The 26,940-nt window shown below is 40.9% G+C and overlaps 1 protein-coding gene across 3 annotated transcripts in view; it reads left to right on the forward strand.

Annotated features, from left to right (window-relative positions):
- LOC125965873 (tetratricopeptide repeat protein 28) overlaps positions 1 to 26,940 on the forward strand; it is a 145,236-nt gene that overhangs the window by 18,576 nt on the left and 99,720 nt on the right. Inside the window, exon 1 of one of the 3 annotated variants that reach the window (XM_049716747.2) lies at positions 25,878 to 26,684. The exons of the other annotated variants lie outside the window; for them this stretch is intronic. Coding sequence (XP_049572704.1) covers positions 26,658 to 26,684 — 27 coding nt within the window. The 5' untranslated portion in view covers positions 25,878 to 26,657. Of the gene's footprint in view, positions 1 to 25,877; positions 26,685 to 26,940 lie in introns of those variants that run through there. 3 annotated transcript variants of the gene reach the window in all.

The raw sequence follows: 26,940 nt of genomic DNA on the forward strand, positions 1-26,940 counted from the left end.
GTATTCAATACTTTTTTCTATGTGCCTTATTTCCAAATAAACAAATTGTTCTGAAAAAATAAAAGTAAAATGTCTTGCAGTTTTGCTCTCCGTTATGCATTCAGATTTGACTTATCATTAGTACTTATTTACTCATCTGTGTAAGTCTTGCAAATGTTAAAGCCAAACACTGTGATCAAATCAGAATATATTATAGAAATTATCTTCATTCTGAAATGCTGAAAGTGGAAACATGCACAAGATTTAATATGTCATTTTTTTACTTTTTAAATGACTTGGTTAGACTTCTATAAACGGCGGTTGTCACTGGATTTAGGAAACTTTAAGTCCCATGGTGAGACCGGTTCAGACCCATTGCGACAGACTAGATAAAGAAGCCAATACAGCTTTTCTACTCGGTGTGGCATAACTCTCTGTGTAAACACTCGAGCGCACACACACACACAGACGGTAGGCACACAATCTCTGCGAGGCAGTGAACGAGAAAACATGCATTCAGAGACCTTGGGAATTCACTCACATCTGTGCCTTTTCCTCACACTGTTTGCAGAAAGGAGATCTCGGGATAAAACAATAACAAATAACTGACACTCCAAGCTAGATCTCACTGTTTGAATTCCAACACAAGGAGCATTAAGGCGATAAGCTGCATCATTACTACCACCCTGCATTAGCCATCTGGGCTAAAATAATAAAAGAGATTCTGATTTAGCTGACGCTGTGTCTGTCTTCCCTTCAGGGAACCACTTTGTTGCCATGGGTGTTGCACTGAAGATGATAATAAAGATGGATTAAAAATCATAGCATTGTAAGAAAACGATTGATTTAAATGTCAGGGTTTGCCCCCCCCCCCCCCCCCCCCCCCCCCCCCCCACCACCACCACCCCCTACTCGGCTTTATCGGACATTGTCAGTGGGATCGTTTGCAGCGACCGTCCCTGGGAGTCAGTGGAGCTTGGTGATGCTTGCACAGAGCTGCTTTGTAAGGGACTTGTGGGTGGTGCCGCTGGTGCTGGGGGGGGGGTGGACATCAATAATTCACCACAGCATTGCTGGAGAAACAGGATGCGAAGGTGTAAGAGAGTAGCAGAAACATTTCTCCCAGTGCTGCGCAAATGAACAAAGTGAGACTGCTTATTCTAGTAGCTTTTTCCCCTGATGTAAATGTATTTATCCCCGAAGACGCCTTGTGAATGCTATGAAGTCAACCAAGCTGGTTTATTTTCAACACACGTCACACGAGCACAATTTCATTTAGTTGCGTGTGGAGGTCTCTGTCTTTGTGAGAGGAAGCGAAAGCTCTGCGGAGTCGAAAAAGAGCAAGGTTTTTTTTTTTTTTACCCAGGCCCGCTTATTAAATTTCCAATCATAGCCGGTAGTGCTGAGGCTTTGCCGCCATAAAACACCTCCTTGCTATGTATCCGTCCAGGCAGAAATTGCTATTGCTTTTTAGAAACCTGAGGGTTTTCTTAACATTGATTTCTGTTTCGATGGAAAGGAGGGAAATAGGGTTGAGGCTATCATTAAAACGGAGACACAGAAGAATGGCCATGGCTGCTTGAGTAGCCTCCAACACACATGTGCTGAGTTGGCTTTAAGGTGCATTCCCTGGTGTGTGTTTGCCAGCTCATTTTCCCCCCGCAAAGAGCATCTCCCAGTTATGGCTATGGGCTTAATCCATTATTGCTTCAATTGCCGTTGTGGATTCGGTCACAGCCTTGCCCGCACTGGGGTCAATTACCAAGAAGGTATACTTTATTCACTGGGAGACGGCCAAGAGATGAGGAGTAATTACATATTTGATAAGGACTGAATCAGGTTATGATTAGTATCGGTACTGTAATGACGAAGGGGGATTTAGCTCTTATGTCATCGAAACATGATTCTACCTTTAACCCGAAGCACACTGTGTCAGTTGCTTTTTTTCTGTCTTATCCCCTCTCCCAAGAGGCTCTCTCCTGCGCCTCTACAATTTTCTCATTAGCGATTAGAGTCCAGTGTTCATTTCCCGGCTATTGACTGTGCTGCTTTTCTACTCCAAAATGAGAGCCCATCACATACATTGCTCTGGCTTAATTGTTTTCTGTCATAATGAAGTTCCTCGCATTTGAGAAGCACTGGATCCTAGGCATTGTCCGCTACATTACTGTGAATACAAGCTGTCCATCCTGTTCATTCTTTCAATTTGTCTGTAAGCGTAGATTAATTCGGTGATAAATGAAATCATTTGTCCTAGAGTGAGTTATGATTAACCTTATCTGTCCTTAGACGTGTATTCATTGGGCAGATGAAGACATGGCCATGCAGTATTTTCCGTCAGTTGCTGATGGAGTACAGCGACAACAGTTTTAGACTTTCTTCTACATGTTTTAACTTTGCGACTATCCAGACAGACGGAGCAAGTATTTAAAAAATGAGAGCAACTTGCTACAGAGGACTCTGAGTATTCCTCCTAGCTTCAATTAGAGCAGGAGATGTTTATCTCTTCACGTCCAGATTGCGAGAGACTGTCACTCAAAAAGGCCGCTGTCAGACAGACGATAAAAACATTGTTTTTTCACTCGTGGTGGTAGTAATTCATCGCCAAGTTACCAATTTGTCAATTGATGTGCAGAGTTTTGCACGAGTGGACGAATCATTAAGCACAAATTTGCTTCTTCCAAAAATCTAGTCTGGATAATTTATATAAGCAAAAGCAAATCTGCTTTGTTTTTGCCTTGACGTGATCGGTTTCCATGTTGTCTGAGGGTTGCTTAAAAGACCACCATTTCAACGAGAGCTGTTTTATATTCATTGATGGAGAAACTTGTGGTGGCGTATTTTTTTAAAATAAACAGTCCACCAAATTTTTACACTCTTGTGTAGTTTTACACCTGATGAGAAGGGAAGCACTCCGGAGACCAAACAATTTTTTTCATGTCAATTATCAGTCAAATTTCAATAATACATATGCTACCAGTAATCAACTGATTTTTCACTGTTGCTCTCTTGTCTCGTTTATTTTCTATATTAGACCATCACATTCACCCAGTGGGCCCACAAGTCTCCATGTTGTTCACACACCGAATCGGAATGACAGGCGGTGTGAAATGGAGAGCTCTGTCGGGGATGACCTTTAAACATGGCACAGCACATCTTTTGTCAAGTGCTTTATGAAAAAAAAAAGATTTTTCTGCTTCATCTCTTCCCACTGGAGAGCAATGGGTACACTGTGCTCCTCCACCTGCCTCTTCAACGTGCTGCCACGGCTTCTGCACGTGTCAGAGCGGCTGGCCTGCACTTTCACTGGCAAGCGGGACATGTAATATGTCTTGTGCGCCATCATGCTTTATGGACCTCATCATTTCACAGAACATATATCAGGAAATGGAATGCCTCTGCTAAGTGCGGCTCAGCCTCGGGGTGGGAGCCACCATGCAGCTGGTGTCCTCTTGTGGATTAAATATAGTATTTTGTCCAGAACCATTCCCTGGCTTATTGTGATTCATCTGCACCTTTTTTTCCCTTTGTTGCTCTTAAATGCTCCTCTTTGCCGCCTTTCCAAACACATGCCATTTGAACTGGTGTTAGCGCCCCAGGAAATGTAAATAGTGAAGCTTATGAATTATCTATCGGTGGCCCAAAAGACTCCTTCTGATTTTCCATACAGCACAGTTTTCCTGCCCTTGGGCCTCATTCATAACAGTTGTGTATGCATAAAACGGGGCATGAAAGTTGTGTATGCCACTTTTTACGGCGATAATGGATTATTAAAAGGAACTTGGAGGGAGCATGTGCATACTCTACCTGTGCAAGCCTGCACATTTTGGAGGTACTTAAGACTGGCAACTCAAATAGCGATATCATTTTCTTTTATTTGATGCTTCTTTCTACCTTTTCTGGTTCAGTGTGGGTGGGATATGATGTGGAACCTACAACACCAGTTAGAGTGTATAGTAACTTGATTGCAAGCAGTTTTAGAACTTTTAGAACATTTTTGTGCTTATAATAATAGTCTTATGCCTTGTTTATGAAATGAGGTCCTGCCTGGTCTGCGAGTGAGTGCTTGCTGCAATGTGTTTATTCTTTTCGTGTTTTTTTTTTCTTTCTTGGCACTCTGCAAACTCACAGAAGCTGATTGCATCTCATTTAGACGACTCTTCTTAAGTCGAATACTCACACAGTAGTAGGCACATAGTAAACTTTAATGATTCATTTTTTTAAAGTTCTATGTAGTTTTTGGCTGTGTTCCACTTAATTCATTATCGTCATTCCAAGCATGCATTGATGAGCCTGATAATTCAAGCAAGATGACACGCGTGTAAATAATGTAGCTTTCACATTTGGTAAATAATAGCTTTGAAGGGGGAGAATGTGTTGCACACTGAAAGATGATCATGGCAGAACTTGAGCTATTTTAAAGGTCACATATCAGTTGTTGCTAATCCAAACCATGTGCTGCACCCAGGTCTTCTATACAATGTTTGGCCCCTGTACTGGTGTGAGATTTAATGTGTTTGTGGGAACACTGGTGTGAGCGCTTCTTATGCTGTCGGCCAAAATATATACGTACACGTGCTTATTTTTTGTAAACATGGTCAGCAAAAAGCTTCTCGTTTGTATTCATTATTGCTCTACCTGATTCATTTGACAGCAGGCAACCATTTTGGCTGTTGTGCTACACTCGCAGTGTTAATTCAATAGATTTAATGAGAGCAACTTCAGTATCCAAATTTCTGCCGTCGCAAAGACGAGAATGGTCAGTTATTCATCATTTTAATGTTACTTTGTAGTTGCCTAAAACAACACTACGTCATACTGTAGTGGAATAACAAGCCCCAAACAACTGGAAACCTTTCAGTAAAAAACTGTTGAATTTTACACCACTGCAAATGGCGACATCAGTATCACGCATTAATAAATACTTTTTATTCAATCAACTCTCTTCATGTTTGCTCACACATTTATAGAGGGACTTTACTGGATGCTTCCTGAGAGATGATCATACTGCTGCAGCATTAAAACAATGCTGAAGAACAATTAGTCTATGTATCCAATCATTTATTTCAAGTGAGTATCTTTCAATTGGATGTGAAAATGTGTAATATTGAGTGGAGGTTCTTATAGTTGGTACAAGAGCTTGTTGTTAAATGTTATAAACTCTGTTTTTTCATGCTGGAAGCAGAATTTTCCTGAAGGAGAAAAAAAGCTGATGCAAACACAAAGAATAATTTGGTTCTCTGAAAGACCCGAGCAAAGTCACCATTTTGTTTTTGTTCAATTTGTGATGCAACAGAAGAATTGTTTCAGCAACAACATTGCCCTCTGCAATGTGTATCCCTTCGCTAGGTGCATACTCTCATATTGTAGACTCATCAATTTTATGTCTTCAGTGAGTCTATAAAGTAGGGCTGTGGCAAAAATATCAATGCAGCAGTGTATTATGGCTTGTGAAGCAATATAATTACATGATCTGACAATAAAACTATAATGAAAGCCATATATTCAATTTATATGGAATATTCGATATCTCGCCACTATTTTGATTTCTTTAAGCATCAAGTTGAAGTCATAGAAATCAAATGGACTGGCTCCTACCAACACACAAAGAGAGTAAGTCATTGCAAATTGCAAAGTACTGTTAGATGAAAATAGCCAAACAACCAATCAAACATTGGCAAACGCATAGTTTGTGATAGCATGACGCTCTCATCTGGATGTGATGGGAGACCAAGATGATACCGGAAGCTGTTTGCATCTTCAAACGATGCAAAATAGAATTTTAATATAAATGTGGTGTGTAAATGTGAGTGTTCAACTTTTGGGTTTGAAGTGAGGTGTCGGAAAGATGCAGGGCCATTTTTCAGAATGAAATACGTACAGTAGTAGCTTTGTGAGCTGCATGGCGTAATTAAAATGAACAAATAGACTTTTTATCCTTTTGCTGCGGCCCGGTACGACGTGATTTATGTCCCGATTCTGCACCACGCACTAATGGTTGGGCACCCTTGCCTATAGGCCATTACCAGACAATATGATTTTCCTCACTTTGCATTTTTTCCTTTCAAATTTTTATTTCCCTGCGTCCCATTTTGAATTCATTTGAAATTCATTATTGAGATGGTAAACATTTTTTTTTAGCATACATATTAAAATCCCACCTAACCGTTTGCTGCCTACCCCAGGTTCTTTCAGCTTCATTTACATGTGTCTCATCTCATTCATCATAGCCCGAGAGCATGTTGATATGTGGTAACGCATTGCACATACGCAGGCAGACTGTCCCACATTGCCGCCGTTATCCACCCGTCTGTCAAGTTAATGGATGTAAACGCCTGCGCTTGGCATCCCTTTCATGGAGGCTGCAGTGTCATGCGCTGCTGCCCTTGCATTGTTCCGCCGCCCTTGAGCCATGTAGCGTCAGATTGGCTACTTAAAGATTTAAACTGAATAAATAATAAACACCCTTTTTTTTTTTTTTGTCAAGATTTTGATTAGCTTATGATGTAATGAGATGGTCTCAGACTAACACTAAGCTACAGCATTTTGATTAGCCACATTTGGCTGATTTGCACTGATAAATTATTCAAACTTCCATTTCTCCTGCAGTCTGTTCAGCTGCATTTTATTGTGGGCTAACTAGGCTTTGTGTGTGCGTGTTTATTGTATTTCTTTATTCTTGTTGCTGTATCTTTGCACATTGTGGGCTCCCTACATAGCCTATACGTATCTCCCTCTTCTTTTTTTCTATTGTCCAGCTTGTGAATGACTTGGTCGTCATATGTGCACTGCTGTTTCTTTACCAGCTGCTCTGAAAATAATATGGGCGGTGTGTGCTCTATTGATGATGCCGCTTCACCACTCAGGTGGGTTGTAGGCGGTGTGGCCGCGCTCCAGATGCTCCAACTTCTGCTGTCCACACACTTGCAGCCCTCCCGCTCCCCCGGTCCGCTTGCAGCTGCTGCCGGAATCTCATACACGCTCACGCTGCGTTTCATCAGGGCAATGTGCAGAAAAAATGATCCGACATTGCAGTTTTTAGCAAATCCTGCTCAACTTTCCCTTTTCAGATTATTCTTGACACATTTGAATAAGATAAGTAATGAAGCAAGCATTGGTAGTCAGATTGGGGATTGGAACAGAGACATTAACTGATAAGATGTAAAACGATCTGTCATTTTTCCGTCTACCTTTGCCATTTCCTCAAGTTCCATCTCTGCGTCCTCAGAGAGCTCCATGAAGGGGGTCATTTGAGTTTAGCATACCAATTAATCCTGTCACTCATCACTAACTTGCTTGAGAAAGGCAGCGGTTTATAGTTGTATAATGCTCTGCACTAATTAGCAGTTTGCATTGAGAGTGTCAAGGAGAAATGGTGAACTGCAGCGGCAGATGACAGCATCGATGGGAGACACTGACTGCTTATCTGTTTTTTTTTTCACAGTGTCATCTCAGAAGAAATACTTTAAGCATGCTGTCAGATGACATGCATCTTACTCCACCAATGAATCCAATTTTGTTCACTTAGCTTTGATATGCAACTTGTCAGGCCAAGCGTGTGTTTATTTGACGACAGAATACGTGTGTGTGTGAATTCAGTTGATGCACTTTTCTCAATCAAAGTGTGATTTGCAAGTGGGGTTTTCAATGCTAAAATTGTCTTTCAGATCCTGCTAAAAACAGATTCTCTTGCTTCTTCTATAAAATGCATGGAGTCACACTGCGCATTATCTTTTTTTCTCTTGCTTGATGGTCACTGGCTGACTTGTAAAATTCTTTTATTTCTTTACCAAGGTTAACTAAAGCAAAAATTGTGTATCGGGTAAAGTAAGAGACCTGCTGACTGTTGATAAAAAAGTTATCAACATAGCGCTCTTCCTGGTGTATTACATGGCAATGAAGTTAGAAAGAAACATTATCATTCACTTAAATTGCTGGACAGGTTTTTTCATCTTGACAATTTTAGATGTCTGATGTGTATGTACAATTCAGTTTTTTTTTTCCAGGGGCAAAAAAAAAAAAAAATTACAACAATATTTTGGCGTCCAATGACAAATAGGACTTAGCATATCCATTTGAGTTTTCAATGATGGGTAGAAATATATAAATCCATGGGGGTCACAAAAGAGTTTCCATTTACATAATACAGTGAAATCCATTCAACAATTCAAATTCATAATTGACTGACTGACTTTGACCTGCATAGGCCTACATCAGACACAGTTTAATGAAATTAAACCATTATAGTCATTCATCTGCTCAAACCAGTGCATTCATTATTCAAGGTTGTCAGCATTTGGTTCATTTAAAAAAAAAAGCTTTCCCTTCTGATCTTCAGCTACTCCATTTCAAAACAAGCAACTCATCTTCAAAGCAAATTGAATGCAGGATGTGTGGCTAGAAGTAGTATAGGACCTTCAAACTCAATCACAGTACGTACTTTCTGTAATGCTGGTCAACCTCCAGTAACAAATTATCATTTTAACCGGGAGTCAAAATAATACATTCCAGCATCAAATGGCAAAAAAATGCCACAAATCACAGAACCATTTGAATCTATAAATAGAACAAATTAGATTGGACAAAAATATTGGGGTGCTGCTTGCTTGAAACAGCACGCTGTTGTTTACTTGATTGTCTATTGTGTGCCATGTCTTGTCACCGTGGGATAGCGGGGAACGAAATTTCGGTTTCTTTGTGTGTCTTTGGCATGTGAAGAAACTGACAATAAAGCTGACTTTGACTTTTGACTGCTTTCAATTTGACTCTGTGTGCTTCAGGTAACTGTGTATATTCTTTGTCGTCTTCCTCTCACGTTCTTGAATGATCCTTTATTCAGAAACATTTCAAATCGCCACAAAAATCCCAATGAAAAAAAAGCAAAACAGTCTATTCTTTGCTGGAGACAAACTGAGGTACGCTGCGGTTTTGCTCCGACAGTTTGATTCCCCTTATTTAAAAGCATATACTGTTTTCCAAATTTTCCAACCTTCCGCACATTTCAGCATTTAGACTCCACTGCACATGTTTTGAAGGACAGTTTTGGCCCTTTCCATTGTTTGTGTAGCCACCCACTTTAAACAGTACATGCTGGACGACAGGCAAAGTCTCATTGCAGTAGATACTTTTTAGATCCACCTCCCATAAATCAAAGTCTAAGAAATCATGTAAAAATATGTTGATAGTTCTCAGCCTTCAAATACATTTAAATATATTAAAACACACTTAAACATATTAAATATACATTTTAAGCCCTGAAGGACTTTCGCATGATGTCGGCAAGCGTGCACATGAGAGTGTCTAATTGAGAGCTGTGCCGACAGCAACTTCAGCATGTTTTATTCTACTCCAGGCATTCAACAAACTGCCTGGGTGCCAATTGCTCTCCTTTCCCACATGTGAGCATTACAATAAGTACAAAAAACACACAAGCCAGATCAGTGCTTGTTGCATTCAGTACTGGATTGTGCCGCTTGGTGGAAATGTGGCTTAAGTGTCTCTTCTCACTCAGCTTTTCCTTTTCCAGCCCCTTGGCAGTTCGCCTCACAGTTGCCATGGTAATGGTATAGTTTCTCATCAATGTAATGTGATGTCTTATTATATTTCATCTGGGCGTGGGTTGCCATTTGATTTCACACGCCATTTGGTGAGCTTCTGTTGCTTGTTGTGGGGGGTGAAGTGCGAGTTTCAAGTGCCCAACAGTACAGTGTAAAAACACCAGCTCGTTTTCTTTCTGAGCCTGGCACACCCGGAAGGGAGGGGGGGGTGCAGCTGCTACCCAGCAGGAGGCACCGTGTGTATGCATGTGTGTGTGTGTGTGTGTGTGTGTGTGTGTGTGTGTGTGTGCTTTCAAGTCCCTCACTTCTATAGCACTTTTTTTTCTCCATCTATCTCTATCTGTCTTGGGATAGTTTGGGAGATGTGTGAGTTGATGATGACTCTGCTGCTGTGCAGTCACCCTCATTTCATTTTCCTCCTTAGACGCTTTTGTAGATAAAGCCTGGCGATCAATATCTGTAATGGCGTGTTTGAGAGCACGTCCTTTAAAATTGTCAGTAAGTACGCCTTGTATTTTTCTCCTCCAGTGCTTTGAATGCCTGTGGCAAAAAAGCGACGGAAGGGAGGTTGCAGTCAATAGCCAATCAATATCAGCACAGATGCCACTGTCAAACACATCAATAGAGTTTCTCCAACAGCTTTTTTTTTTTTATCTCCCTTCTGTGTATTAACTGCCTTATGGCAGCCCACAGGGCTTTAATAAAAGACCCTGCTTGCTTCATCCGGCCTGTCTTTGCAGATGACTTCCACAGGCAACCTTTGACTGTGTAAATGCGGCTATTGAACCAACTGCAGCAGCTCTAATTGCACATTGCTACTTGCAAAAGATATGAAATTATACACACCAATGCTCAAATGCCAGCTACTTGGCTCTCTAACCAATTTAACTCAATTTAAAAAAAAAATAATCTATGAATTGAATTGAAAAACACAATTGCAACCACAATATTTATTTTTTTATTTTTACACTCAATTATTTCTTTAGTTGACTTAAACATGTTAATGGCTGAGTTGGGCAATGATGAGCCACATTTAACCGGTTACGTTTACATAAGTAACTTTTTGGATGAACTTTAATTGTAAGATTAGTTTTAACGCAACATAATTTGTACTTATTTTTGTAAAAAAGAAACACTACGATTGCTCCATTACCTTGAACTATATCCCGCTTCTGACCTGTACTTTAATCTACAGGTACTGTATTCCATTTCTTGTATTTAAGACTTGTCTCACATGACTCTTTTTCGCCAATCCAGTGTAATTAATCGCGACGTTTGACTCCGTATGACTCCGTATGACTAATCAAACACAATCCGACAGTCACAAGACCGCTTGGCCCAATGCAGTAGCAAAATTTTCAAAGTGACTTATTTATATAAAGCCTGGCACTAGATTGGGCACAGAGTATACATGAACACTGGATTCTTTGTGTATTGTGCATTGTTCAAGATTAGGGACTGTGTGTTGAATAACGCTTAACAGTGCAAGTCGTGCTTCATAATCTGTATGGACAAAGCTCCAAGGCCATCTGTTTACTATTGGATCATGATGTTTCAGTTCATGGCTGTGGGTTTATATCATCAGTCTCCAGTCATGGAATCTATTGTAGTGTATTGTTTCAATTAAAACATGTTAGTTTTGCGCTTACAATTTCTATGTGACTGTTTACTAGTGTGCAAAGCAGATTCTATTGGTTGGATAAATTTGGTGCGGAAGAGCATGAGAACTCGGACCTCTACCCAAACAAACACCTTTGGGATGAACTAGTAAAAAGTAATTGTGAATCATAATCTCTCCTCCTTAAGATATGTCCTTTTACTGTACTTCCCTAGTGTTATTCTGGATGAATGGACAAAAATCGCATAGACGAAAAGTAGATTAGCTTCAAAGGAGGTGATCAAACTGCATTGTTGTGACATGATTGGTCCTGATAATGTCCAACCCAAACTCATCTGGGTTCCATCTTTTCCATTCTTGTGAAAAAAAATATTGCAATGTCTAAATTGTGTTACTAAATCTCTGTACATCAGTTGGTTTAAAAGTCAAAAGTTTACCTATTCAATTCGGTACAACAACATACGGTTGAATTTCCAACTTCTCCTCCCACCAAACGGTGCTGAAATTAAAGCTTTGAAGTTCTCTTGTGTGCACGACTAATAATGCTCTCAGAAACCGTCTTTTGGCTCCGTGGGCGTTGACGGTGTGTGACTCAGTAACACATGTAAATTCTGTCAAACACAATCTGTTTGGATAGAACCCATAGTGTGAAATGTAGTGAGAGTAGTAGTGAAAGGTTGTTTGTGCAAATGGTGGCAGGGGACACTTATTTTTAATGCATCCCCTTTATGTTTTGGGTGGCAGCTGTTGCCGTTCCTCTTCCTTCAGGCACCGGGCCAAGATTGTCTCTGTTGCGCGGGTACAATTGTGACTTCTAGAATTTCCGTATATTTTTCCTTGGATGTGTCATGTAGTTTTTTACTTTTATCATCTGAGTTTAAATCAGCATGTTGCATTACATTAAGTTATATGATGACAGGCCAGTTTTGAAGAATTATGAACAAGAGTTGCATTATAAAATCTTTTGTTAACCTTTACATCCTGACCTTTTTTTAGTAATACTGAAAAATGATTTTTGTATTTCCAAGAGAAATGTTTTTCATGAACCACAAAACTAAAAGGAAAGGTTTGATACCATTTTGATCCAGCCAAAGTGAGAACAATTGACACAATATGTCACGTGAAACAGGAAGGTGTCCCACTTCCTTCTTCAGCTCTCTTTTTTGGTTAGGCGAAGCAGATGTAGGTCATGGAGATTTGAAGCGGTGACACTGCAGCTGGGGACCCTGTTCTGGAGTGTCAAAGCTGCCCTGTATACCATCTGGATGGGCTGATAGTGCCACCAAGCCAGTTATCCTCTTTAGGAAATTGTGGATCTGCATAGTAAGAAGCCTCAAGTGCATCTCCACCTCTGGCACCATGGACATTATAAGTGATCGTGCCATGCCAGTCATGTTAGTGCTTTCACGCCACATATATGGTCATCGGACACATCATTAGGCACACTTGAAAGCAAGTGATGCAATACAAGAATTTCAAATCTACTATATCTTGACAGTTGGTATTTATTGGCAGATATACCTCACAGTTGACAGGATTCAAATTGATAGCTTGCGGGGATTTTCTGGAGGTATGACATTCCAAAAACATACCTGTTAGGTTCACTGACATTAACTGGTTCATCAGTGTGATTGGTGGTTTGTGTTAGTCCAAAGTCAGCTAGAAGAGCTCACCTGCTGCAGCATTAGTCTTTAACAGATATGTGGTTATGTAATATTTGTTTACAGTTTCATTAATGCAAAATACATCAGCAATAACCATGTTCCTTTTGTGAGTTGAATGAGGCAAGTAGTACTAGAACCTAATACATTTTGAGATCATTTGTCACATGATTTGTCCCAAATTTCATGACCATACAGGAACTGTCGGAGCAGTTTTTGTATCTTCACAATGTGTCATGCTTGGCTTGAACACACTGGCTTTCTCTTTCTAGCTCCAGGCAAGTCACGTTTCTTTCCATTTCAAGGTTTTCGGCTTAAACCACTGAACAGATATACTTGAATACAGCTGATGAGAAAAATCCCCCGTTTTCATCCTTTCATCGACTTCTTGTTGAGATGTCGTTTTACTGTAGTGGTATTGCCTCAAGCACCGTGGTTGTGAAGCGCTTTTGCTAAGTGGAGGGTGTAAATGAATGTCACACCTTTCAATTCAAGCTGCGACAGCAGTTATCATACCATTCAATTTCCTTCCAAAGTGTTGTTAAATTAATTTGAGATGTTAATGAGTGCATAATCCTCCACTAATGCAACCTACTTATGTGTTATCCACCGTGGCATTGAAACCAGACACCAATTTCATACAATTATTTTTTCTAGGTACACATTCACTGGCCACATAAGATAGACCTGCACTCATCCAATTGAGTTTTTTGTTCAGTTTGACACTGTCTGAGAGATATAAATGTAGCAATTAGGTAATCATTGATTTAACAGTGCTGCACTGCATCACAGTGTGGTACTTGAAGCTACAGAAAAGGGTCAATCATGCTAAATACATCACTGCAAATGATAAATGAATACAATGAATGAATAAATGAATGTAGACAGATTGCGGAGCAGTATTCCTAATACAGTTCTTGGATTGGATCTCATTAAAAACTAGATGTGCATCTAATGTGATGGATGATGAGTGTATCACTTACAAAGAATAACATCATCGTCATCATCGTTCTTATTGCCACACGGACCACACGCACACGTGTGCGCACACACGCACACATACACGCACACACACACAAACACACACACACAGCACACTACGTGATGAAAGACAATGGATGATTGATTCCCACAGCATCTTCACATCTGTTGCGCTCCTCTGGGATAATTTTGACGGATGCCCACCCCCTCCAAGAGGAGCTGGGGTGTGGGGCGTTGCAGTTAGGACACTGTGTGAGATCGCAGTATCTCCCACGATTGCATTTCACCAATATTACATCATAATTTTGCTTTTTTTTTTAATTTCAGGCATGTTTACACGGAAGCGTAGGATGAAGAAGCACGTCATTGTTTGCATAGATGGAAAACACTTTTGCTACTATCATTGTTTCTTGTTAACTTTGAACTTCTTATTTCACTTAAAACAGATGAGGTAATTAAAGTTTAAAAGACACTCAACTGTAAGGCAGATGTTGACAGTTTTCAACATGTTTCCATTGTGGCAACTTCACATGAAATCTTGCATAAGAAACCTTGAAGCAATAGAACACAGCTGGACCTGGTGCTTTGGTGCAATGTTGCATCAATCCATATTCAAAGGTACAGAACGACTCAAAATGATTACTCAATAATGTCTGCCATTTTTACAACTGATGATAGAACTGCTTTTTTTATTAAACAAATTAATTTGATTTGAAAACTATTCAGTCGTGAAAATTAAATTGTCAATAACACAGGCACACCCCTCCCTTGAAATGCATTGATGAGGAGAAAGTGAGCCTTGAGAAGGTCTGAGTTAACATCAAATTTTTCACAAAACCAATGACACGCAACAGCCAAGTCTTTTGTCCTTATTCCCTGGGTAAGCTTCTGTTTAATCTGCATTTGGTGAGGGTACAGCTTTGCGTACATGGTCAAAATCTGCCTCGGTGATCCCTGGGGGGTGGCTGCACTGCTAGAAAAAGAAACCAAACCAAACCAAAACAAAACAGCATAGAACATGGTTTTGTGTTTTTGTACTGGTCTTGCTGGTGTCATTTGCTAGTAAAAAATAAATTATAAATAATATAATGGTAAATAAATTCAGTTGACAAACTATAAAGTCACCAAAATTGCAGACAGAATAGTAGACAAATGATCAGCACCATCAAATATGTCCATGATGCAACGTGGCGTGAAGTCCTACAAGAAAAACGCTTGATAAAATTTCTCATGCACAAGGCATGCATCATTCCCAGAAATGACTTGGCTGAGTCACACGGGCAGCTGATTGAATTTTCTATGGACCGTTCTGAACTGTACTAAAAAACAACAGGCTATATGCAGATGTGGATAAAAGTAGGCATACAAAAATGGAAAAAAAAAAGGTGACTGGTTCCTGGATATGTACGTTGTGAAAGCAGTCTTTAGTTTAACCCATGTTAGCACATTGCTGGTTTTATTTTGAACAACTTCATGGTCACCTTTAATTTCTGCAGCAGTTGATCATGTTTTAGCCTTCTCAGATGAAGTGGTTAAATCCATCGCAGTTGTCACTTTCGGTAGTGTTGCATACATCATAATACCGCTTGGTGTTTAGTTAAGAGTTGGCACATTTATTTAAGTGAAGTGACAGGGGGCATGACACACTTAGCGGGGAAGAAATATAGTTGATTGAAGTCGCCGTTCTTGTGATGTTCCACGGTTGGATGCTGATGGTGGCGCTCAGATCATCTGATGAATGCCAAACTGAGTCCGATGAAGTGATGAGTCACAGAGGAGTGTGTGTCAGCAGCCTCAATGAAGGCTATATTTGTATCTGACCAGGATGGATAGCGGAGGGGGGATGCTCCGTGTAGGGTGTGGGTGGTGATGGATGAGGAACCAGCGAGGGAAAGACGAGGCATGAAATAGAATGAGGATAAAGGACAGTCGTGGCCAGTATGGGGAGGACGAAGGTGGCTGTGAGACAGAGATGGAGAGACTGATAGTCTGGAAAGAATGAGGGTCACAAAGAGACTAAGCTACTCTCAAAATTGCTGATGTTTGCTGCTCTCAGCTGCCCTCTGGCTTCAAACTTAAATTTGCATTTAGTCAGACAATATCGGAGAAGTCTATCAGGTAATTATCCTTTTCCAGCTGACGTGTGAAGGTCCTTCATTTGGATGGAAATACAGTATATTATATGCAGACTATAGTGACAGTTAAAACGTCTTTTTGTCATTCCATGATGATTTGAGTTTTTTCCTTTGTTTTATTTTGAACAGTATTCAACACTGAAGTAACTCTACTGGCTCATGGCTACTATACAATACAACTGTGCAACTCTGAGGATCTACTTTGTAGTTGGCCACATCAAGTAAATGAAAAGGTTTGGAAGGATTTAAAGTGTTTTTGCATTCTTGATATCCAGCATATCCATACTGGAGACATTCTCACAAGTCCTATGTGGAGGCAGGTGGCGAGGGACTCACCATCGGAGTTATGAAGAGTAATCATTTAAACCGATGGATGGGTTCAGTATGTTGTGTTTTCCATGGCCGCAGATTTAAAGCGGAGCACCAACTACCGCAAACTGAAATTAGTACATCCGAGTAGAGCTCAACCGGTATTGGTACAAAAGAGGCATTGAGCTTCTGAGCCCCTGATCAGATTGCTGAGATCGCTTATGTCCAAAATCTCCTCAATGTCATAGCCGCATGGTGTTTTTTTTTTTTTTTTTACGTTTTGACAAGATTAGTCCTAAATGTTTTTATTTTCATACTCACATTTCTCAGCATTCACACAGTTTCCATTCAAATTAAAATTTCCACTTCATATACCAAAGATGGCCTTGGCATGAAGGCAGTCTCGCTCTCCAGTGTCACATTACTGTAAATGCTTCTCCAGCGTACATAGCTTGCCTGATAAAGAAACGTCTTTTCTGTCGACCTTCCAAATGGTCACCTAGACTCGAAGCTTTGCTGTGGGTCTGCAAATTACTGCTGACTTGTGGGTAAATGAAGCTTTCATTCAGGCTGTGAGCTGTCATGATCGCTTTGAGAGAAGATTGTATTCATGCGTGCACACATGCAGTAGCCTTTTTTTGTGAGCATTTACACACAAACATGGACACGCATACACACACAGTTTGGAGGCAGTGGCAGAAGAATCGATCCATCAGTCATTGAGTCACGCTGGTTGTAGCAGCTGAAAGGGAGAGGTGTCCTCTCTGACTCACATGGACTTTCTCCCTCAGCCATTAGTCTGTCTGTCACTCCTCATCTCTGCTCGCTTGATTGTCCAACCATATTTCTTCCTTTCCGTCCTGGATGCGCCCGAACTTCCTCGGCTTCCCTTCCTGTCTTCAGGAGTCCAGCAGCGAGGTGGGCTGTTACTGCGCCAACCAGATGGCAAGGGCAAAGCTGGGACTGGAGACTTGAACCCGGGCAAATCCACTGGCCAAACTGGTCATTGTGGTGGCAGACAGCAGCTCTGTTGGACGTCTCTTAGCAACCGCTACTTAAAAAGAAAAACACTTGCTCAGCCAAACTAACTAGCTACCTTCAGAAGTGAAACTGTTGCTCTCCGATATAAAGTCTCGGGCCCAGTGGTGGCGTTTCTATCCCAGTGCTCGAGAAAAGTTTTGCGGTGGACTCTGACAGGAGGCTGAGCCAGAGTGGGATGAAGATGATGCAAGTGGAAAAGTCAAACCACCAAAGACGGGGAGCCTTGACAGCAAGGGAGCAAGCCGGCGGGGGCGGAGAAGCCGCATGAGTGTGATGAGAAGCGACTGGAGTGTCCCTGTCCTTGGGAGTAGAGTCAAGCCCCCTACCACTTCTTTCTTCTGCCGCATCACTTACATGACGTGTATCAGTACTAGCCTGAGGATATCCTGTAAGTCACCCCGTAATGAAGGATCACCAATCACGAAGAGAGCTTTACATAACCCTTGTTTCAAAGGAGGCAGGGAGCACAGATGTTTGACTCAGCCCTCTCCAAACACTAGCTGCATCTAAATTAACTCGTCCTGCCCCTCTATCTGTGTTTTCAGTGAGAGGGAGGACAACAAATTCCACCGGCCGCCGCTTTCCTCGCGGCGCATTTTCCAGCCCTTAAATCAGACGTTGAGTTGAAAGAAGCCTTTCTGTGTTATACTGTAGGGCTAATTTAAGTGATTAACACTTGTTTTACTGAGATAGATTAAACCAAATCCCACTTTAACCCCTTTGATCTAAAGTCTGAGTGATTTAGAGTGGACTGGTCTAATCCCTTCACCAGTGTGACTCGAAACTACTGCAACCTGATGGAGCGGTGGGTGCCACGCTGTAATGTGCGCTGTTCTCATTATGCCAACTTTTTCCTTTTGCAGTCTTGTAGTGAGAAAGGATGGAGCTATTACAGAGTCTTTTTGTGCATAACCCATCTTCCTTCACATCAAAAGGGTTAATTTACATTTGATATGCCCGCACAGGGTTAGATCAGTAAGAGAAGCGAGAGCTGTCACTGGAATAATAAGCCTGAAGCATTAACGTATTATAGGCTGATCTCCATATGGGAATGTTCTGTACAAGCAAAATCTAAAGTTCTAGGTCTGCCTCTATCTTAGATTTGTAGTTTAACAATTATCCTAACAAAAGGATAAGCCGCAGAAGGTTCACTGTAGTTAAACATTTGTGCGGTAATTAGCTTGCCGAGATATCATCAGTCATACGTTTCGGCCTTTAATGTGTTTATTATGATTACCAGGCTGTTGCGTGTGTGACTTGAATGAGAATATGCAAGTATGTGTGGGTGCACATACGATATAATGCTAACATATGATATGAGAGAGGAGAAAAATGGAGGGACAAGGAAAACACAAAGACAACTTTGATTGGATGAATATGATGACTGTTTTGGAAGGAAAGGCCATTTAAAAAGAAACAAAAAAAAACACACCATGAGTTTTGGTTTTGGGGTTTTCTAAATGAGTGATTGTAAATGGGTTGATGTGACCACAGAATGTTTTTGTGTTTCTTTGAGTGTGTGTGTGTGTGTGTGTGTGTGTATTTATCGCCATTGAAGTGAATTGACACAAACACATTTAAATACAATGGCCTGTTGCATCTCCATATTTAGTGTGCAGACTGGAGAGGACCACACAGGATGGCAGGATCATGTCGTCTAGTTTGTGGCAGCCTCACTGTCGTGCAAGCGGCAAACCTCAGCGTCTGCTTAACTGCCGGCCTGATTCAAACAATATGCTGCAATTTTTTTTTTTTAATCCATGTCCAAGACCACTGAATTTACTAAACACATCACGAAAGCAACAGGCAATTTCAACATCTCAGAAATCTAATGTGGAGTAAGTTGAGAGGTTAAGTTAGCACTTCTTCGTTAGTATTACATATAATAAGGGAATGGGAGCAAATAATCATGTCTTGATCGCTCCATGTGAGCAATCTTTAGATGAAACATAGAATCTTTTCTTGAAAGAAGCATTTTCATTATTGTGCAATCTACAGAAAGATGAAAATAAATACAATTACTCATAGTCAAGTCTTGAAAATGTTGAGCAGAGAAAGCTTCAAAAATACGTTTTATTCTTCTCACTTGTTGAAATAGTATACTATTAATGGCAAATTTAAACTTTTGACAATAATTAGAGTCGATTCAAAGACATGCATACATTCTTCACGGTGCTTATCCTGTTCAGGGTGAAGGAAAAGAACAGAATGGATTGCATTTGACTTTTAGAGGTTCCACTGTTATTTTTTGTCTTTATACTGAGAGCGGTGTGCAGGTTCACTTTTAATCACTGATAGTTCACACAATTAACTAAAAAAAGCTTAATAAGTCTTCAGCGCTCTTTCATATGACAAGGACGAGTTGTTGGCAATTTTGTATTTTTGTTGCCTCTACGTCAGGTCGAGGCAAAGTATGGCCCAGAGGCCACATCTGACCCGCCCACAGTCTGTGACTGGCCTTCACATTGACCGTGAAGTCACATGTAAAATATGTGGTGCTTTTTATGAGCACACATGTGGACGCGAGTACAAGTGAGGTAGCGAGCAAGAGCTACGACTTGTCTATGAAGTGTTGCCAATTTTTTGTGACATTTTTGCTATTTTTAGCAACATTTCCAACCCTTCGAGTAACTACTTAGAGACGAGCAAAACCAACAACAGTGGTTTGTTCGTATGTTAGCAATATTCTTATTTCCTGCACAATGGTGGGAATAGATTTTGCCTGAATCTACTGTTTCAAATACTGTCAAGTCCTACATATATCATTATACATCACTGTCAATAATACTATACATCATTATATATTTTATACTTCCTACTTTAGTGTATGTATATTTGGGACTCTTGACTACATCTGACTAATGTAAGTTGGTAGTTAATATAATCAGTGTGTTTAAAATGTGTATTTTGTAATTCAGAACAATTTATACCTTATCTACACACGTAGCACAAGCTATTTCTGGATGCAAACTCAAAGTTGAGGTTAGCATGCTGGCAATTGTTCCTCAGCAAATGTTCCAGTTTCTCATGTTACCCCCGTACAATATTAATTGCTCACCCTTGCTTTGTCTATGTGAGACATTTCACTCTTACATAAGATAAAAACCCTCACATTTTTAATCAACCATTATTCTATAAAATGGCTGCAAGTTACTCGATAGAGGATGTCTCAGATTTGGACAGATTTGGGGCTTTTTCCATTCTTTAACAAATGAAATGATCTATGTAGCCTGCTGACCCAATTTTACGATAGACATCCCCCCCAAAATTACATAATACCTTATCTGCTAAGCCTTGACTCCCTTTGAGATGTTTATGATAATTTTATAAAGTCTCACAAAGCCCCCAGTCGGATTTTTCCCTGCGTGCGTGATCGATTGTTTTTCCTTCACTGCTGTCCTCCAAAAGTCTGCTTCCCCTGTGGACACGACTCAGCAACAATTAAGATTTAAAATGTTTTTCAGGTCCCCTATCATCATCAGCCTTTGCTCGGGGCATGTTGGGTGGTCGGAACATGTGACCTTCTCAAAGCAGGGCACTCTAACATCTCACCCCATCCATCCTTATTAGAGGACATAGATCTGAGAGAGCAACTGCAGTGACACAAACCCTGCTGGAAAAAAACACTGTGCGGGGAGATATCCTCACAGTGCACGGAGGTGTGTGTTTGTTTGTGTCTGCGATTGTGTATGTATGTGTGGGTGCAGCTCTGCAGATATAGAACCCTGTAACTCTGAGATATGCACTGGCTCATTAATTAGAGGCTCTCATTATCCCCCTTAGGCTCCAGACACTTAATCAGCACGAGGCTCCAAGACTCTCATGCACGCACGCACACACCCTGTCCAAATTCTGACACGGCATCACTAAAATTAGAGTGCTGTAAAATAGGTGAATGGATGCGGATGCAAGTTATTTGTTTCAGTGATGTACAGCACAACAGAGAATGTGGGTGTCATTGCTGTCGAACACTTATTATTTTTTATGTTGTAAAGCCTTTCTAAAATGATTCATCCGTCTGCCATGTCTGACAGTAGAAGCAATTTGTCAAGCACTGTAGACACATTTCCATGCTGGAATTTTTCATTTATTGATTTTCAAAGGGCATGTCTTAACCGTTCAAATAATTTTTATTGTGTTTTCTCCATTTGTGTCGTGTCCACAATTAAAGCAATTAAGCTAGCTGACAGAACCCGTGATTACGTACGCACACATGTGCATGTGAGACATTTTTGAATTTGGTCATATTGTTGTGTTTTTGGTGTGAAATATTAACCGCTGCAATTGAAAGGCTCCTCTTTATAATAAAAGAAACCGCTAAGGGTTGGGAGGCCCGGATGGGCTCGCTGTAACTCTTCAGTGTTGGAATTCAAGAGCAAGAGTCCGTGCAAAAATCAATTACCTTCAAACAATCAGAACAGCTTTTTGGAGTGCTTTTCATATCAGCTCAGAGTTTTGGGTATGAATCAAAAATTTCCCCACCTCAGCACCATCTGAATGTTGCTTGTTTTACATCGTGTTGGCTATTAGTATGCAAGCAGATGCACACTCACGACACATGCTGGCAAATGAGCTGCTGCATAAACAGTCGAGGACTGGTGGATGGCTTTAAAACCAAAGTTCAATAGTAACGCTCTCTGTCTAGTTGTTGACTGTGTACTGATGCCCGTCATTGCGCCGATGGCCCATTTGGACTAATGGGTCCTCAAGGCCAGTTGTCATGGTCTTCCACTTGACTGCAGCAGACACATCCCTCTTTTGGTTAGTCATGTTTACATACATGCATTCATTGTATGTCAGTTATGTCAGAGCATGCCATAGGAGATTTGATCAGAATGCTTTGTTACAACCTAGACCTTGAATTGCATAGCAAAGATACAGAAATGCTCACAATTCCTGAACTTCTTACTCAAGTCACCTTATTGTATTTGAGCTTTTCCTCCAAGACAGCAAATTGACAAAACATGTTTTTTTTTTTTTTTTTTTTTTTGGTTTTTCTTCAAGGCGCTTTTGATATGAACACTACTTATGCATTAAAGGGACCTCACGGGACCCCCACATCAGCAAGTACCGTGGTGACTGAGGCAAGGACGAATTGCCCTTTAGCTTGAAGGAACCTTGGATAGAGCCTCGGGGACGACTCAGTGAGGGGCCATCTGCTTCGACTGGTTGGGTTGAGCGACAGAAGCAAAGGCTTGGGAAGGACAAAATATAGTGGTACGGAGGCTGCCATCGCAAAACAAGGAATGATGTGTTGGCTAAATTAGTATTAGCGGTACTAATGTAATCATGACATGGGACATGATATAAGCCCCTGCTATGCTAATGTTGCTGCTCTGATTCCTAAAAATATGTTGCACAGTTGTTCTGCTCTGGAGGCATATGCATTGACAGGGGATGTAGGAAAATAAATTAGCAGCACATGAAGAAAGAAGCTGGCTGTGCATCTCTCTCTCTTAGTTCATTGAGGGGTGCAGGGGGACAAATTAAGTTGTTTTTTTCTTGCGATACCACCTTTATATGTACTTGAATAAGCCTGAAGTCCACAAGAGTATACAAATACGTACGCAATATAGGCAGGCAGCTGTTGCATCATCAGCTTGAGTGATATGGAGGAACACTCAATATGGCTGTGCGATTATGAAAATAAAACGTCCCAGAGTTGAGTAGTAATAGCGAGGCAGCTTAATGCAAAATGTGGAATGGCACGGCAGAAGCTTGAACATATGGAACGTTTTCTTGGATATCCTTAAATCCATCGTAGTGTGAGAGGAGTTAAAAGTTTGTCAATCGGCGACAGTAGAAACACAGGTCAGAGTATAGACTAGTGTGACTCATCTTAATGTATCCACCCTCAATCACAGCACATCGTGGAAAATTTTTTGAGTGTGTACTTGGCAGGAACAAGATTAGGAAGCACAAACGTTTTTTTCTTTTTTCCCCAAACAGTTTCAAGCATTGTAGAGTGAAAGAGGAGGTTTTTGTTTCCCTCTGAAGCCAGAAGTCTGATTTCCTGTGCAACTCTGATTGGAAAAGCAGAGGCATGCAGAGGGAGCCACTTCTGGATAGAGATGCCAGATGACGGGCTCCAGTCTGGGTGCACACAGAAGTGGCCTTTGATTGATCATCAAACATATGCCTTTCATGAAAGCCTCTCATACCTGTTTTACAACGTCTCTGTGTGCTTGAAAGAGAACATAAATGTTAACTTTGGGCGGCGGGCTGGATGTGGTGCAGTGCCAGCAGGCATCAGTAGAAAGGTACCGTTTGGTTATTTATTGACCATGTAAAGGTGCTATTTCTAATTTACAAGTTGTAGATGGTGTTGCATTAGCTGGTGCCCACTTCCCTGCTCTGCTTGGTTGCCCTGTGTGGGAGGTAGTGTCCAACTTTGATTCGTGTTCAAGCTTGTGGATTACCAAGTGGACACCCTGTGCACAGCAGGAGTCCACCCATGTGGCCATATGTCAGATCAGCCCCTCCTCCGGCCGGTCCTTTGTTATCCGAGTGACCCCGGTGTGCACCCTGTACCCCTGTGACCCGTCATATTGACCACACTTACAGCTCCATAGACTCCATTACCTAAACCAATTTAAATCACAACACTTATTGTTTAAACTCCCCACACTACCCTTCCATATCGACCACTTCTTTCATTTGCCTTTCTGCTACATTGAGATAACAATTTATGAATGAACCGTAATCCCGTTACAGTGTTAATTCTATCACGTATTCGGCAATGACGTTCAGCGGCTGCGGTAAACATGGTTCCACATCAATAATTGCTTGGTGATTGCTATGTTTGGGGACAGTGCCAGCGTGTGCATTGAGTTATTTTTCTTCAGAGTAAAATATTATTATTTAGTTTAAATTATACAAAGTCTGCTAAGTGTTAAATAGTTGCAGATGTTTTGACATTGTGGACAAAGCATATCTGAATTGAATTTCTGGCAGTCATATTTGCGGAAAGGCTGCAGGTAAATTATTGCATTCTGCTCTACTTATGACAGCTGCTCTAAGCAGGAAAAACAGGGACATAAACATGGCTGTAGTTGTCTTCAAAATCCAAGGCCTCAGCATCTTTCATGAATACTGCGTTTTTGTGGCAACAATTCAATCTACAGTTAAAAAAAGGACAGCAGCCTCTATGGACAGAAAACTAGGCTACTAGTCACAGTTGTTGCTATGTGTGATGTTATTATTAGAATAATGTTACCACAGTTAACAGCTTGTTACCCTTTCATGTCTGTCAGACAAGATAACCTGCACCTAGGTGATGAGAACAAATTAGCCAGTCTCGTAATTGTTTTGTCAGAGATATGTTTATTTCCAGTTAGTGGTGCTTTAATAGGTTCACAGACTATGAAGGAGTGCCACCCGCTTGTTTTGTCACTGCTCAATTAAGAACCTGGTAAATACAGGATCTGTATCAGAAAATTTGGCTTTTCCACAAAGGATACCCGGGTTTAACACTCTATGAATGGTATTAATTGAACAATACCATATATCCATAAACGCCCCCCCCCCCCACTGGCAGGAAGGTGAATCGATTCAGACGATTTGTTGAATCGATATTCAGTTGTGTGCGAAGCGATTGCAAAGCATTGATGATTCAATTTACCCACCTGTACAATGCACGTTATGACGTCATATTCCCTGTGAATACGATTTACTCTTTTCTTCTAATATGATAGTCGAGTATTCATAATTTCTCTGCATCCATTGTAACCTGGTCATCCTGGAAGGGGGATCCTCCCATCTGTGGTCCCTTCTTAAGGTTTCCTGGGAGTTTAAGATCAGAGGATGTTTGAGAATATTTGTCAATTTTTTTACATGTGAAGCCCTTTGAGACTTGCTTGTAATTTAGGGCTATATAAATGAACTTGACTTGACTTTTTATTAAACGGCAGAATAATATTTTTTTCCCCTCAAAAGCAACACAAACATTGTTGTGTTCCAATATGCATCCAAAATCAATATTATTTTTAAATCTTCCACAGATTTCCCAGCAATGTTGAACTCATTCATGATTACATACATGTATAGCCTTGTTGCAGAAAGTGCTTTGCTGGACATTGCAGTGCATGACAACATTTCATTTGTATTTGTATTACAAAGATTTGCTGGGGGGTGTACCTCAGTGGTCGAGTGGTCCTCTCCCTGGGATTCGATACTCAGCCAGTATGTCATCAGGAGGTGAAATGGGTGCTTTGAGTACCAACGGTAGAAAAGTGCCATTCAAATGCTGCCTATTTCTCTCTCTCTCTCTCTCTCTCTCTCTCTCTCTCTCTCTCTCTCTCTCTCTCTCTCTCTAATTATACCTATGATTATAGGTATAATTATAAATATATATATAATTATACCTATAATCATTGGAAATTCATTTGAATAATGACACATTTAATAACACATTGATTTATTTAATTTCATATTTAATTAATAAGTGGAACATTAATTAACGTTAATTAATGACATTGTCATTGAACATTTCAAGGTTTATTTATTTAAATTTTGCACGGTTCTGCATAACACACAGCCCACCCCCAGTTCTGAATGCGGCGGCGGCGCTATGACCCTGCCTGCCGTTCCTGCCTCCTCTAGTGAGTACTGTAAAGAGCGAAGGGAAGGAAGTCATCAGAAAGCTTCAGTCCAGTTTGTTGCTCTTACGCGAATCAGTTTATCCTTCCAGCTCCTCACAAATTCCAGGGATTTTTTGGGGGTTCTTGCCCCCTCCTCTCTGTTGAAAATAATCTCCCCCTCCTCTTGTCTTGCCTGGATCCTTTTTTTGTAACTGTTCCTCTACGAGAACATCCGGGGGAAAAGTGTTTCTTCGTCGCTGGAGGAAAAAAAAAGAGGGATATTTTAACACTGTGATGTTTATTTCTACATTTTGAGACGCACTCCCGTTTTTGCGTGTTTTGCTTGGATTCAAGAGGACCATCTGGACGCAGTCTGACAGTGTTTCCCACTTGGGAAGACGTTTTGAAAAAGTTAAAAACGATTTTTTCTGGCTTGGATCAGACGTGGAGGCATCGATCCTTGCGTACCTCCATCCAAGGGAGTGAGCGGCTCCATAGCGGATTGCTGCTTTTGGATTTACGCACGCAAACCATCGTGCGCACTCGCTGACAACCGACACCGTGGCTCTGATTTCTTCACCGAGTACAACTGGATTTAAACGGTCTATGAGTCGCGTCAACTGCGCTGTCTAGCTTCATAAAAAACTGCCGCAAACTGAGCCTGGCACATCTCAGCATGCGTCGCCCTTTGGAGAACATGTGAAGTGGCAGCAGCATGACTTGCGCCCCGGATTTCCCCCAATCTACATTCCATTCTCCTGTAATATCTTAATGCTGGCCCATTTTGGTTTACAAATATGATGAAATGGCAGCCCCGGAAGAAGGTGAGTTTTTTCCCTCCCCACTTTGTTTTGCCAATTATGGACATATGTAACTTACAAGTTGCAGAGAGGGCACATATTGAGACCCCAAGAGTGGTAAGCTTTAACCAAGACATAGTTGGATTATTACAGATCCTAGTTTTTCTCACTTTGAAGAAGCAATTAACCAAGAGACAACTGTCTGCAATGCATTGTCAGTACAATAGCCTAAGAGCTGAACTTTTGAAAATAACTTGTTTTGGTCGACCTTTTAATGATG

The sequence above is a fragment of the Syngnathus scovelli genome, chromosome 3 (assembly GCF_024217435.2).
Source record: "Syngnathus scovelli strain Florida chromosome 3, RoL_Ssco_1.2, whole genome shotgun sequence".
NCBI lineage: Eukaryota > Metazoa > Chordata > Actinopteri > Syngnathiformes > Syngnathidae > Syngnathus > Syngnathus scovelli.